The sequence below is a fragment of the Nipponia nippon genome, unplaced genomic scaffold, assembly GCF_047370975.1.
Source record: "Nipponia nippon isolate SJK-2023a ecotype South Korea unplaced genomic scaffold, ASM4737097v1 scaffold_4, whole genome shotgun sequence".
NCBI lineage: Eukaryota > Metazoa > Chordata > Aves > Pelecaniformes > Threskiornithidae > Nipponia > Nipponia nippon.
Genome location: NW_028262358.1, coordinates 27,668,496 through 27,684,825, shown reverse-complemented (window position 1 = coordinate 27,684,825; position 16,330 = coordinate 27,668,496). Strand labels below are relative to the sequence as shown.

Sequence of the window (16,330 nt, the reverse complement as noted above, 5' to 3'; positions counted from 1 at the left end):
CCTATTTACAATCAGTTGCAATATGAGTGACTGCACTGGAGCATCACTCCCTTGCCAGTCCATGCAGTCTTTTTTAAATCTGTAGGTAAATTCTATATTTGCCGTTCCAAAGATTACAGCAACCTTGACCTGTTGATCTCGGCACAATTTATTTATTTGTTAAGACATCAAATAATGCAAGTGCAGCACTAAGTTACTCTTCAGAGGGGTGACCTAACCACGTCCCAAATTTACGCAGCTGACAATCATCTATTTTTTGCAGACAAACCCATAAGCCACCTTGTTTTCTTATCAGTCCATGCATGTGCAATAAGCAAGTGGACTCTCTTAAATACGAGCATTTATCTCATGTCTGCATGGAAACAGTTACTGGAAATGGTTATTTTGTGTTACAGTTACTGGAAACAGTTATTTTTGCAGTTAAGACATCCAAAGTGAGAATTATTGGTCCCAAGGGACTATGGCATCAGTCATTTCCAGGATTCAATCTGGAAAGTTTTCTAAAGGAATTTGGTGACTTATCTGTGGTTGATCAGCAGAACTACAAGGCCCTCCATAGAAGTCTGAGCATCCCATCCACCAAGTCGGCTAACCAGGGAAACGGAAAGCTTCCCTAAATAACCATTCTTCAGAACAAATTACACCGTGCTTGAGAATAACATGCTTTTACACAACATCAAGTGGCTATTTTCTTGAAAAGACTGCAACTGTCTGATCAGTTAGTTAATAAAAGGATTGACTAATGTTTTTACTTTGTCAGATACTATGTTGGAGAATCAACTAATGTCCTCTTTGAAAAATGGTTTCACTGTGAAGATCTCGGCACTCAACTTATACCAATAATTCAAGAGTAAGCTTTTTTCTGTGTAAATTTTAAATGAACAGTTAAAATGATCTAATACATCTTCATGAGTCTGTGACTTACACAGTTAATTTTCTATTTATGCTGCATTTTACATAGACTTGTTAAAAGTTAATTGCTGCTCGACAAATTTTTAACTATATCTTGTATACCCCAAACTCATTAAATCAGATTGTAAAAAATATGAAAATCAAGTGTTCCTCACATCTATCTGGAACATACTTCTTGAACAAGTAAAAAGCACACTGCTGCTAAGTGCAAAAAGAATTGAATGAAAAATTAACACTGAATTGATGCTAGGTTAACTAGGTAAAACACTGAATTCCCTTAGGGCTTCTTTCACTCTTGCTTTAATCTAAGTACTTTTAATCTGTCTTGTTCATGAATAATCAGGACTGGCAAATTTGGTAGAGAGCTGCTTTCTAGGAAATGTGTGAATGTCATCAGTTAACTAATCAATTTGTTAAACAGTGCTAAAGGTGAACAAGGAACTTGTTTAGTGACATGAATTTTGGAGGACTTTCAGATAAACCACCTCTCAATAAAATAGGTATATCCCTGTGGAATACATGTGATAGTAGCTGAGGATCTGACACATCCATTCTCAGCACAAACCTTAATGGCCAGTATTAGTGCCTAGTCTTTGTTAACCTACGGAACATGAACATGACTTTTTACTGGTGTTTAAATGTTTATTATTCCAGGTTTTTCAATTCAAGACAGTATCAAACTGGAAAACCAAATCCAGGTAATGCAAATTAATTTCAGAATTGGAACAATTATTCTATCTGATTGAACAGCAATGATTCTTTCCACATAAAATGACTAAGTTTCTGTTTTTCTTCCTGATTATGTAAATTAAAGTTACTTTGGGAAGTAATTCCTTTCATTATCCCAACCACAAATAGAATACATATACATGATTACCAATGGCATCTTGATTGTTCGTGTGATGCCATCATAATGACCTATCAGGTAATTGTACAGTGCGAAATCTCAGCGTATCTATCCTTGCGTGCCATTCAAGTCTTATACTAACAAAATTTCATTTCTGATTGTGGAGAATGAGATTTTTGTGAGTTGAATCTACACACTCTGTACCTACTTGTACTCCTTTAACTATAACTATACACTGTGATCTGCTCTTGGGAAATAAGGACACCTGGAAAAAGACAGATACTTTTAGTTCATATAGGGTCTGATCCATTTAACATTTTATTTCCATGCTGTCTTGCCCTATTTTTTATTTTGCCTGTGTTTGTGGATAGTGATTGCAACTTCCACACTGGAGTAGATACTCCAGTCCTAACTCCACTCTCGAGTCTGTTGGACAGAGACATAGGACACAGGGAAAGTGACTGTTAAAGAAAACTAATTTATTAGTATCTTTAGGAATCAGATCTCTCAAATATGATGGTTGCTTGCTTTCTGTATGGCAACTTAAGTCTCTATTGCAAGGATACTTGCAACAGCACTTCAGTGGGAAACTTGTTTTGCTGAAATCTTACAATCCTGTTGGCCCACAGCTCTACATGAACATCCAGCCTGTGCATGATCCATTGGTATTGATTACCGTAAACTATGTGCAAAATACCACCCACCTGTCTCAACTATGTACAAAAGACTACACTGTGTGACCATTTCTGCACCTTCAGGACCAGTTTCTATGGACTATTTGCAAGTGTTTTAGTTAGGTGCAACCTGGTCAGTTCTGCTGCAGGAACTACCTGGAGAGTCTCCATGACATTGCCAGGTTCCTAATTGACACATGGAAAAGTACAAGTCAACATAAGCAAAGCAGGAGCTGCCTGTGGAATCTCCAGGACAGCCCGAGATTCCCACCTGGAAAGTTCCTGCACCAGTTAGCCAAATGCTGTTGTGAGGGCCACCAGTTCAGTCAATCCCATTGCTCAACTAGGTTTGTTGTTTCAAGTCAGTCTGTTGTCTCATCTATGCAGATGACTGACTGGGTTATGTCCTGCACCAACCAGGAAATCTATGGCTCACGTGCACTGCATGTGCACACATGCGCAGCCATAATACCCAACTATGCTACTCTTACAACTACATGACAAACTTGAATGTCATCCTTCGGTCACACCCATAACAAATTCCATAGCTCTTGCCACAAGTTAAAGATAAATTTTAGTTCCCCTCTCTAAGAAGTTTTTGGAACCAGTTGTCCTTAATCTCCATATTCATTCCCAAATGTCTTAAGTAAGATGATTTTAATGAATTAGTGTAATAAAGACAAAAGTTCTAGTGAAACATTATTTCCACATCTATCCCATTTCTCAGCTTGATAGTCACCATAAGAATGTCACTACCTGCTGTCTTCATAATGGAACAAAGTTCTTTCTTACTCAAATCCTAAAATCGGGGAAAGATGTTTTTTGCATGAACGTCGCCATTCTTAAAAATAGTTGACTAAATCATTGTCACCAAAACGAAACGTTCACAGAAGAGTCCTATGTATGGGATAGCAACCTTACAAGCCCTTGCAGTTTGGAAACGGTAAGCCAGTTCAGAAACCCTGCCTGAAAGACTTTGCAGCTGAACCAGCTTTTGGCATTGGCTTTTTGACTGACTAGGAAATGTGCTTCTCAGAAAAAGGCTCTGTGTTTCTTACAAACAAAATATTGTCATCTCCAAGATCTTACTTTTCTTTATATGCACCATCAAAATGTGTTTATTTTAATTTGAGCATGTCACCTGTGTGGCATGTTTGGGTGCTGGTAGTTTGTTTTTTTTTTGGGGGGGGGGGGGTTGGTTTGTTTGGGTTTTTTTGTTTTTTTGGTTTTGTTCTTTTTTTTGGAGGGGAGGGGATAGGTAGGGCAGGTACTGTCTCTCACTCTGTGTTCATACAGTGTCTAGCAGAGGAAATATAATTTCAGATGAAGCCTCTAGATGCTGCTGTAATAAAAAAAATATCATCTCACACATACTATCCTTGTTCAGTGATTTCCAATAAGCATCCCTCACCAGTCGGAGCTAAGAGCTTGTATGTCAGTGACAAATTACTTATATCAGTGCAAAAAAAAAAAAAAGAAAAAAATTAAAGATTTATATTGTTAATATTTTTGCAGATTGGAGCTGAAGAACAAACCTGACAATCAATCAGAATATGATACATCTTGACACTTTTTTTTTTTAAACACAGAACTCTGAGAAATTGTTATTGATAAATCCAGTACAGAAGCTTGTTCCTTGTAATTTATTCAAAAGCTGTAAAAAGGCCAAAAGGCATGAAAGTCTTCCATTAAAGCTGAAAAAAATTTTTTTCAAGACAAAAAAAGTAAAGCAAGTAAATGTAGTTATTTTGCTCAGACCTCATTACATCTTTTTCCTTGAATGGATTTTCCTCTTGGATTAGCCGCTAAGTCAAGACAACAAATATTTGAAATGCTCTTGGCTTAACTCTTGCTATAAGCAAAAAGCAGTCAACAAAGTTACATGGCAGGCTTTCAGCCTGGGGAACAGCTCCATTTTTCCAATTTTCAGCTCTCATGAACAATAAGAAGCTCAAAGTCTCAGCAATGTCTTATACATGAGGAAGATACCCCAGATTTTTAGTTACAGAAGTTTTAGCTAGCAGCTTCTGTAACTGTCAATGAGATTTGTGGGTTTTTTCTTTAAAAAAAAAAAAAGAAAAAAAAAGAAAAATCAAACAAACTTTGACTGAGATATGAGTAAGCTGGTAATATGTTCCTTCTGGGGGCATACCCAACTTATAGAGAAATAATGCTTTGGAATTATTCCCTCAGCAGCTCTTTTTTTTTTTTTTTCCTCAAGAAGTAGAATTCAACAATCAGCATGACACTTGTAACATATTTTAACAAGATTTAAGCTGGCCTATGCAGAGGGCTGGGTTTCAGCCTATTCTTTCAGTTTCTCTTCTGAAAATCCAGAATCCCCTCAGTTTAAAAGTGCCTCCCCTTTTTAGAGAGAAGTGGAATAAAATTGAAGAAAAACATCTTGAAAGAAACCCTTGATTGCAGCTCACTCATAGAGGAAAGCTATAAATGGAATCAATCAAGCTCCAATTGCTTTAAAAAAAAAAGCACCACACCCAAAAAAAAAAAAATACTTAAGTCCAGACTTTTTCTTGATTTATTTATGGTTTCTGGCTCAGCCAACAGTAGGGCAAATCCCTCTGAAAGCAGGGTACTCAGAATATATGAAGAGACAGCAGCAGCTATTAAAAAAAATACATTTTCAGAAGAGGGACTCAAATACCATCTTTTGTTACCACATGTAGAAATAAAGCCTGAGAAAACTCCCCTCCTTTTATCAATAAGGGTGAATATATTTAGGATATAGCCTAAATATGCAACACTCAAAATAGGTTGGTTTTCTTTACTTTACACAATTTTTGACATGAGGAATCACAGTTATCAAAACAACTCTTGCTACTTTCAGTTGAACTAGACTAGAAACAAAATTCTCTCAAGGTTTTTATTTCATCCTGATTTTATAGTCAAGAGGACAAGAGACAGTTCAGACAGAAAAACCCCAGCTGTAAAAAACAGTGATGGCTGAATATTGTTCGCAAGAGTATCCAGAAGTTCAAAAGTTTATCCTGCCATGCTCACTGAAATATTCCAGGCTTCTTTTATGTGAAATTTGATGGGAAAAAGTGCAAAAAAAAAAAAAGACTTTTCCCAAGTTAGGCTTGTTTAAAAATGATCTTTAAGAACATTAATGGTGTAGGTAGAATGTCAGGGGTTTGTTTGTCCAAATTAATTAATTCACTTCTAATTATCAATGAAATTTTAGTTCCCATAAAAGTTTTATTGGCAGTGGACATACAATATATAATACAAAAACCATTCCTGTAGTAACTTCGCTAGCAAAACTTGAATTGATTCTAGATATATCTAGGGTAATTTACAGTCTGGACTTGAAAAATGGTTAGTATTGTTAGAATACAGCATGGTTCCATGCTTATGACTCAGAGCAGACAAAACCTTAGGATCTGAATGAGTATGAAAAATTGAGTGCTTTCTTCAGTCTGTTGGAGTAGGAGTACCATACAGCTTAGGGCATGGTCTATAAACAAATGTTTTCTGGTTTCAGTAGTGCTATTAAACAAGTTATAAGGGTGAGCTCAGCTCTATAAAAATCAGCTTCTGTACTGTCATCCTCTGTACCTAATCCAGTGCAACCTCTGTAGACAGTATTTGCTGTTAAGTCTTGTTTCGCTCGTGTATAAAAACAAGCAGATCAAAAGAGAAGAGTGTTAATAACTGAAAATAAGAAAAGGCTAAAGAATAATGATAACTGGCTAGTGGGCAATATTAATTCAATTAAAACTACCTCAGAAAAATAAAAACAAGGAGAGGAAGAAATTCTGTCTTCACTTACACTAGAGCAAATATAGGGCCATTCTTTTGAACTTAAAATAGCTGTGTAAATATTTGTGTCTTTCTGTTGTAGGTATGTTGAAATAATTCTAAAGATACTATCACTGTGGGTTATTTTAAAATAAGAATGATGATTTTGGAAATAAGTTTTATTTTCTATGAAGCTGTTTAGAAAACTGAATATTTGATTCTTTTTTCTCTCATCTTTTAAGGATTTCCAACATATCTAGGTAGCTTGCTCCTTCTCTTCTAAAATACGTTACTTCTTTCTGCTTTGAGTACTTGTATTAAAAGAAACAGCATATGAACATTTAGATATTAAGGAGTCCTCCTCTAGGGAATTTATTTTGCAAAGAGCCACTGTGAGGTCTCCAGAACTGAACAGTATTCAAACTGATACAGAGAGTCAATCATTTTAAACTGTCTAGACCCACCATAATTGTACAGTTCTCTGAGACACTGTCTCTACAACTTTTATCAACAGCTTGAATCTACTCCTTTTTCATATCATCCTCATTGTCTCTATTTTGGCAAAGAGGCCCACATAAATACACTGTTCATCTTTATCCCATCATACCTAAATAATTTAAGTAACTTCAAAGTCACGTTCATCTCCCTTCTGAAGCCCACCCAAACTGCAAAGGGTACATAGGTGGAAGAAGGGAATAGCATCATCTATTCTATCATCTAATCATCATCACCTCCAATCCTATATAACCATGCAACCTCTCACTGGCTTCATCCATTTCCCCTCCTTTCATATTTAACAACTTTCCATGCCACACCAGTCCCCAATGAGTATATAGCCAGTACTGGAGACGAAGAGCTCAGACGAACCAACCTAAGTCAGCAACCTTTAAAACACAAATAAAGCAGAATTACATCATCTGGAGTATGGCTGCTATAATGTGCCATATGAAAACTTCTGCTAAACTTTTTAGTCCCAAATGACAATGTACCATCCAAAACCCAGGACTGCAGGCTGCACATTCTCTGGAGCCAGGAAGACTCCGGGAAGTTCATCAGGCTCTCAGAGCCCAGAACTGCTAATGACAACAGTCACCAAACAAAAACCAAGAAGAGTCTCCAGAAAGAAGTGTGCTTCTCCCACAATATTCTCAGCTGAGTTTACTCAAAGAGAGGCAGAACATAAGCTCTAATCTCCAAGAGCTCTCCTAATGCTTCACCATGGGAACCAAGCCACTACTGACCTTTAGTATATAATTATATAATAAACCTATCAGCAAAATTGGAATAAATGCCCTATAAAGTTGTTTTCCTTTCTGTTCAGACTTTAGTAAAAAAAAAAAAAATTGAATATTTTTAAGACCCGTAAAGCTCAGAGCAGTTTCATAGCAGGTATGTCTTCTCTAATAATGTAGCTTCTTTCTTCCTTACACTCCTAAATGCTCCCCAGACAGCAACATCTGAAACCAAAAACTTACTAATGGAATCAGTCTGACATTTTCACTAGTGTTTCTAAGGCTATTTAGTAGTAATAGCTCACATATGCTGTGCAAATCCTTGTCTCACAAATGTAGTGAGGCCTCAACACTTGTTATAATGAAATGTCCTATTCCTCATCTATGGAAGCAGAAGTTACACACAAAGACGATTAATGAAATGCCCAGTAATATAAAAGGCAGATTCAGAAACAAAAATTAAGATTCCTAATTTTAGGATTGGAAGAGTGGTCAGTATTTCTCAATACAATTTATCATTCTTTATTACAATGACCTAGCTATATCATGAAGAGCCTTTAAACAGAATTATGGCCTAAATCTCGCAATTTTGTCATTCTAGTTTATTCCCTTCCTTCTGGCTGGTGATACCTCCTTTTGAAGAGGCTGTATTTCTTTATTATCAAAATATTTTTCAAAGCTTTCCTCAAACTTCCTTGTTTCAATGAGGCAAAAAAAAAAAATTGTTGTTTAGTTTCCAGCATAGATTTAATAACACAAAGAAAAAGGTGCCTGGAAATAATTACAGGGACAAGTCATAAATTAGCAGTGATGCCAATTCTCAGGGCATGCTACGAAAACAAATACAGTTACACAGGGAAATGTATGATTACACCAAGTGAGTGCTGTATTTTCAGCTAAATGTTTCTGCATCTATACTCAAGAACAGTGAAATGAGCCAACTACCCCCAAAGTAATCAGCCACCATCAGTTTTTATATGGAATGAGCTGACTACTTGTTTTTTCAAACCAAGATGCCTGAAATTACGTCCCTCAGTCCACAGGTTTTATTTGCAGAGGTATTAAACTCCTACTAGTCTCATTGACGTTTCTGTTAACATTGAGAATAAACCAGACTTTTCATAGGAATTAGGTAGGCAACATATGGGAAAAACATCTCAGGGTATGTATTATTGCTGGCATTGGCAATTAAACGCAAAATGCTGCAAAACTGTCACATCAGAACTATTCATTGTGATATAGAATTCTTTAAGAAATGGAAGGGGTGATTAGAAAGTGGACAGAAATAAATGAATACACAATTCTAAAATAACTTGCGAGCTCCTTATCCCTAGTCTGGACCATTTTATGCTCAGCTAAAAGATAACAAAACAAAGAGGATCTAACTGCTCCACTTTAGATAAGGATGTCTTCTGCTTTTACAGGGGGAGACACCATTTGTAAGGGACTTTCTCATGTCCTTGCATGGAGATGAGGCCACAGCATGCAGGAACAGACTGTTTCTGAAGCAGCACAGTGACTTAGGATGGAGGGGCTTTCATAATTAATAAGAACATATAAGGCAATTTAAAGATTTGAAGATGTTACATCTAGAATGTGCTGCCTAGAAGTGAAGGATGGCATGTTACTGAAAAACAGTTTCTCATAAAGCCAACATGTAATCAGTTTGATAGGTGACACTATTTCAATATATTGCATTTCATGTGCTTTATTGCTCTTTTCCTTTGCAACAAATCTCCACAAAACAAGGTTTGCAAGAGAGCTATGGGAAGAGCTTGGGGATAGCAGGGCTCAAGAAACACTTTGGGAGAATGAGATGGTCTGATTTCTTGATGAGAAAGCTTAGGCACGTCACTGGGGTAGGGAAGGGAGAGCTTCCATGTAACAGCGAATTTGGGCTAAGCAAATACACCCACATATACCTGGTAGGCCAGTGGCAGTCCTCTTTTACCTGTCCTCTTTACTGCTATCAGAAGTACAGTCCTCCCAGCAAGTTCAAACTCTTCCTTAGACGGTCTCTGTTGAGGCTGTAACTACCTGGACGTTCACTGGCTGTTTTCTTGCAAGCTGTTCTCTCTGTTTTTGCACAGCTTTATATTCTTAGGCTCAGTACAGTCTCTATTGTTTAACTGAAATCAACTTCTTCTAAACCCTGTGATTTCCTTTTTTAAATATTTACAAACTCATTCAGTAAACATGATGTATTTTTCAGCTTAACATGATATCATCACATTCTAATTTAAAGCTGAAAAGAGCTATAAAACCCAAAGAACACATTGCTGTGATATGAATATTTAATAGTAATTATCTACAAAAATGGACTTTACTATTGAACTATTTAAATGGATCTCCAACATGTAAGAAAATATTAGATTTGATGTTCCACTTAGTGATATATTACTTGGAGATACATACACAACACTTTTAGCTGACTAGCTTAGAATTGCCATCTTCTTGCATTTTGCTGGCATATTTTTACCTTTACCATCATTAAACTTGTTGTCTCCTTGTCTCACAATATTACTAGAACATAAGAACTCCGGAAACACACCAACTCACACTTCCTGAGATATTGTTGAAAGCTAACATACAGGCTAAACAGAAATATATGCAACAAGACCTAAATATAAGCCATTAGCCTGATAAACACTCAGTTCCTTTGGAAGCACCAGGCTTCAACTCTCACATGTATGGCATCACAAAATATTGGATCCCCTCCTCATTGTAGCTCGTTAGCTCAAGTTCACAAGTGCTAGGGCACCTGCAGCTTTCAGCATCATGCAAGGGATAAGTATCAGGGTTAAATGAGGACTCAGTCAAGTAGGCTATCAATAATGTCAGACATATGTCAGGTGCTTCATCACAGAGCTCTCTTATTTGTTCTGCAGTAACAGGTAATCAAGTCATTGTACTGGACCACACTAAAGGTTCATTTCATGCAGACTCAGTTTTCAAAGGCCATTATGCTATCATTGGGCCAGTGTCATTAACATCAAAATCAGTAATAAGCTAAAACCCCATCACAGACCAGGGCCCGCTGACAAGACAAATATCAAAAGCCAGCTCTTGTCCCAAAGAACTTACAGTCTAAATAAAAAAAAAAAAAGTCTACCTTTACTTGGAAGTAAATGAAAGTGTTAGAAAGTGCCTGTACATCACAAGCACGAAAGGACAGTGCTCCATAGTAGGTGTAGGATGTATTACACTTTACATTGGCCCTAAGTATGCATAGGTCATTGTTTACTGTTGTCCTGTGCGTGTTGTGCCTGTTGATCAGGACAGCTGGAGTCAGAGATCACTAGAAAGAGGAAAACTAACAAAATTATGTTTATGGGGAATAAGTGACAGAAGTTAAGCTACTAACTTAGAAGTTTATAGTTACTTTTCATTGTTAGATTTGTGTTGCTTCTTGGTCAGAACACAAACAAGTACTTTGGCTTTTTTGTACCCCGAATTCCTTGCAACTCATGGGGAGCATTCATAGTTCTGCTTGCCTAAATCACCACAGTGCCCACCCTCGGGAGTCAGCTTTTTGCTATCCATTCTCCAGCATACGAAGTCTGAACTTACTGTTAGCTTGATGGTGGAATTCTTAACCTGTGGAGAAGGTGTATCCCCTCAAGCTGAGCAGGACACCCGTGGCTCCTCGGTATATCTCTCTTACCCTACCAGGTGCTATATACCCTGTTTTTGTTTGTTTGTTTTTTAAACTATCTCAACTAGGACATGCATTTTAGTAGAAAGCCCTACCAATGAGTAACTAACTTGTATTCCAAAAGGCTTTTCTAAATTCAAGAGTGACCCGTTTTATTCTGATAACAGAAAAAAACTCTATCATCTTCATATTACTTCAGAAGGTAAAGGTTGCTACTATTAATGAAACAAAATATTTTAAAATCTATTGGAATGCTAATTGCACTGAGTACCTTCTGATAAAATGTCGTCTTCTCTGCTGTGTGTGAATATATACCATAATATTTTAGACCTTTATTTGGTATCTTGCCCTAGCCAAAAAAGGACTTTCCAATACAGCTGTAGTTGAGCATACCCATAATGTAAGGACAAAGTGTATAAGTATTCCTAATTACCTTCAAAGCAAGTTTGATGAACCTGTGAAAATTAAGGGGGGAGGGGGGGGAAATCAGACATATTGCAGTGTGAAAATAAATCACCAATGACCTTAACACTACTTTTTAGTGCTATCAAGCAATAAAATATAGCATGTTCAGACTAGATCTTCTTAATGTTTCCAGGCCCAGATTAAAATAAATCTAATGTAAAGATTTTCTTTTTCCTTTTGGTGCTTCTTAATTTCTCTGGAGGATTTTGCTTTTCAATAAAAGTGTGTTAAGTATTTGAGTTAAATAATGTAAAAGGAGGATTTTTTTTTTTTTAAAAAGCTCGAAGGCAAAAAGCTTTCAAACAAAAAATTCCTTCTTTTGCTGCAGATTTCTTCAGATTGTTTTCAGTATTTCCTGAAAGAGGCACTGCTGACACAAATCATTTGCAGAAAACATGTTGACTTCTTCCATTTAATTTAATATGATAGAGAAGAAATTTGAATGGCAAAACCTGTTTCTACAATAAAAGGGTTAGCAACCCATCCAGACTGTCTGAAGATGGATGTAGATACTCAGTGCTTATTATGATCCATTAAACAGCAGTAGCTTATTCAGTGCACTGCTATCCCTTGGATGCACTGACCTTCTCGCATACTGTTCAAAGACTGCATACAAAATGGCCTTCCACAAAAAACTGAAATGATACATTCAAAATACTGCAGAGCAGTGAAATACAGCTTTAGAGAAGAACATTGCATAATGAATACAATAATACTTTAAAAAGACCTACTCTATTACTAGTACTGAGACTAAGATTTGGCTGTGAGTTTATTACCTCAATGCATTTGGGAGACAGCCATCTAGTGATTTTTTCCTGCATCTAGTTGGCATTATTACTTGAAATTACTCTATGGGTGTTCCCCCATGGCATCTCAGAACAAACTATGTAGGGTCACCAAGGAAATTGCACTGTCTCTGCACTGTGAGCTAGTAAATAACTAAAGCTAATTTCATATACCAGCAACACACAGAACAAATCTTGAATTTCACTAGCTACACTGAAACTGCATTTGGTCCTCCAGCTATTTTAAATCAAATCAGTTATGAAGGAGAATTACGTGAAATTAAATCCAGCTACAACTCCAGGAACACCACAAAAAAGGCATTTTATTATATTTAGGGTTGTGATAACCTGTTTGTTCCACTGTGGTCAATGTATTTAAAAACACATAAAGGAGAAGAAACAAAAGCCAGTACTAACTACGTGAAAGATGTAGAGTAAGCTGGTTCTAAGGGCCTAATTCCACTTACATGGGGATATGTAAGCAGTAACTCAGCAAAGGCTCAGAGTTGATACATCAGATTTTACCAGTGCAAAAGCTGGCCTGAAAGAGAATGAAGAATATGCCAGCAAGAACTGGGTAGTCTACTGTATACTGTTTGAATGCATTTTTAACAAGCATGGATGCACAACAGTTCTGACAACAGCTTCAGAGAAGCAGCTCCATAAAGATACATAAACAATACATGCATCTTACAACCTTAGGTAGGAAGTCCTGATAATGACCATAGCATTGTTTGCTGTTACAACTGACTTTTGACTAGATAATATCTGTAAATTGAACCCTTCAAGCTGTAAACGATAGTGAAATGTTTGCAAAGATCAAGGGAAGCAAGTGTCACTGATAGCCCTCTGCCTTGCTTACAGATGAACTCCTGAAAGAAACACCTTTCCCACTAAACTCCGCTTCCGTTATGGAGCCATTTTCCTTCCAAGGCTGGTTAAATGATCATCGTGGTGAAATAAAACAGAAGAAATCCTTGAATATGTTTGGAGACAACTTTGAAACAGAGGTAGGGAGGTCTAACTTCTCTGAAAGAGAGGGATATTTTTAAGAGCACAGATAATAGATGCCTACTGTTCAGACTGAGTGAATCCAGGCCCGGGAACAATACGTAGTCAGCAGAGAAAGTTACGCACCCCTACAGAACAACTTAGCCTTAGCCTGCCCTGCCCTTTGGAAGTACCTGTCTTTGTCCACTGATTTGACTAGCTTAGAGTAGGGGCTTCCTAGCTCAGATACTTCCATTCAGGGCATCAACCTGAACCTTATTTCCATTCATTTCCTTTGGGATTAAAACAGCTCACTCTCTCCACCCCCCCACCCTCCCATATTTTCCAAATCGGAAACACCAGCGTGATGCAAATACTAATCACAAGCGCATTCGGCTTCCCTTTATGTTTGAACAGCATTCTTGGTGCCAATTCTAATCTGGGTGTGTAAATACACTGGTTTTTTCCTCACCCTCAATCTACATAAAGTGGAAACAAGGAAAACTGGACAGCACTAGAAGGCCTGGGCTGTGGTAAAGTATTGCACTTCTCGGTTTAGTCAAACACAGTCTAGTTTGGGTGTAAATGAAGCTGTCACCATTTGATATCTGTGCTGTATGCACGATAGTTTACAAAACACATTCTTTCCCTGGGTTACGTGGAATCACACTCTGAAGAATCCAATACATTTGACAGCAAAGTGACAGAGAGTGTGGGACTGTCAGGAAGAACAGAGAAAGGGCAGTTAATGAGAAAAATAAGGTCCAGTCTGCAGCTTTTTTAATGTTAATGGAACAATCTTTTCTACTTCAACAGGCTCTTGACAGGGCCCAGAGTTCATGAGGAGGAAGTGCCTGTTCCAAGAACAGAAGCAGGAAGGATATAGATGCAAAGCTGAGAGTGGGAGGAGGCAGAAGGAATAGATAAGTGAGGATGCAGAGGAGCATAAGGAGTGGCAGGTGTGATCAGTTCCCTTTTTATCAGCAGGAATCAATATGAGAATACCAAATGTAATGTGAATTTTAATGTCTTTAAAAATAATGTCATCTTCTATGAACATTTTTCTGTAAAAATAGAATGTTTTAAATGCTGTAGGAAGATGAATATGTACACTTTGGTCACTAGGATGAATCCGTTACTTTTCTTCCCTGTTTCTTTTTTTGTTTTGTTTTTAAAGGTTATAGCTTATGGACCAGGAACTACTGAGAAAAGTAAAAAGAGTTCAGATATCTGGATATGGCAGCTGGTATGTGACGATTCACACTTGTTAATTGATGAGTTCATGTTTCAGTTCAGAGCAGACCGAACAGCAGTAAAGCCTTCTAGCACCAGCAACAGAAATTAAAACAATTACCTTCCTTCTCATAGAAGAGATCATCAACAGGCACCACCCTTCAGCTTTAAACTATGATGAAAAATAACTGTAAACTACTGCCACCCTAAAAGTAGTCTTATCTGTATGTTGAGGACAGAGATACTGGCATCCTTCATCAGGTCTTCGCGGGGATTTTAATACACCCCTACCTAGGGTACAATCCTGTAAATATATCAGAATGCCTCTGAGTGATAAAAAAGCATCAGCTATTACTTCTGCTGTGAAGCATTTGTCCTCATACTGAAGTCAAACTGGAATCAGGTAGACTAAACTAATAAAAAACTGAGAACTTGTTTATACTAAAGCACTAAAGAACTTGTTTATACTAAAGTAGGTGATCCAGATGCCCTTCATTCAACTGGCTTCTAGGAAACATTTGCAGACCAAAGGAAAAAACAGAGAAAAGCTAGTTTTCATTTACACAAGTCACCTAGCTTGGGAGGCAGATATTTCTATTAGTTCCTGTTCTGTTGAAATTCACAGGGACTGTCAAATACTAATTGAAGACATAATAATCTTGAAAGACATTTGTTTACACTGCAGCTTACAACAGCCTATGCAATCAAGCCCTTGTTTGCTGGCACGAACCTGGCTCCTATGCTTGACAAGATAATGACGAGTCCATTCCAGTGTGGAGGGACTCCTATTAGTAACTTCTGTCAGCTCCCTGCTGACTTGTGAACTGCTTTTCAAGACTTGAAAAGATGTTAGGAATCAGAAAAGTAGAAGAGGAGCTTGAAGTACTCCAGGAGGTTATCTCTGTAATTTCCAGAGCTGTACCAACTTGCAGGCTGCTAGGTTAGATTGGTAGCAGGGTAGCAGTGTACCCCCAAGAGTGAGGCAATGGGTTGCTGCTTTATGATGGAGAAGAATGAACCATGAAACATGTTCTTATTCATGCTAATGGTGTCAGGCAGGGAAGATCAGCTGAATATTTAGCTAGGCCTCATGAAACAGAGCAGGTTTGAAGTGCTCTTGCAGTGGGAAAGATTTCCATACTTACCTGCCACATTTTCTTTCTGCTAGTGACAGCACGTGGAAAATTAAAAGCTGGTTATCTGTGCTTTCCCTTCAGGAGGGCACATCTACTGTTACCATGGATGGTAAAACCCTGACTCTATCTGCTGGTGACAGCCTGCTTGTCCACGCCCAGTCTATGTGAGTAGAGAAGAACAGTGGTTCAATGCGTGATTTCCCAGCTTCCACCAACAAAAATTCTGTGTATTTAGTCCACACCAGGCTGGGCATCAGCTGGTGTGGAAACACCAAGCGTCTGTGAATGCAGGATTTGCAATAGCCTCCATTATTCCTCAGGGCAGAGGTGTATTCAGGAGGAAACAAAGCCAGACATTCATTCTAGTTCACCTCTTACGGTTAAAGGTGGGCAAAATAAAAAAAGATAAGCACTACCAAGAACAAGCAGCATGCAAAACACCATGCATAAAGGTAGACAGCATGAATACACCAATCAGCAATCACAGCAGATACTCTAAGCTTCAGACCAGGCTTAATCAACATCAACGCAGCAAGAATTTGGGTTCAGACTAAGAACCCAGTGCTCTTCCTGGAGTAGGATGCATATGGCCGCTTCATAATTGTGACACACGTGATATACGTAAAGGAAAACCCAGTG

At 37.7% G+C, this 16,330-nt stretch overlaps 1 protein-coding gene across 1 annotated transcript in view; it reads left to right on the top strand.

Moving 5' to 3' along the window:
- The window catches only part of HAAO (3-hydroxyanthranilate 3,4-dioxygenase), a 37,398-nt gene that overhangs the window by 17,561 nt on the left and 3,507 nt on the right, over positions 1-16,330 (top strand). Inside the window, exons 5-9 of the mRNA XM_009472992.2 lie at positions 761-850; positions 1,567-1,610; positions 13,197-13,342; positions 14,500-14,568; positions 15,773-15,855. Coding sequence (XP_009471267.1) covers positions 761-850; positions 1,567-1,610; positions 13,197-13,342; positions 14,500-14,568; positions 15,773-15,855 — 432 coding nt within the window. The remainder of the gene's footprint in view (positions 1-760; positions 851-1,566; positions 1,611-13,196; positions 13,343-14,499; positions 14,569-15,772; positions 15,856-16,330) is intronic.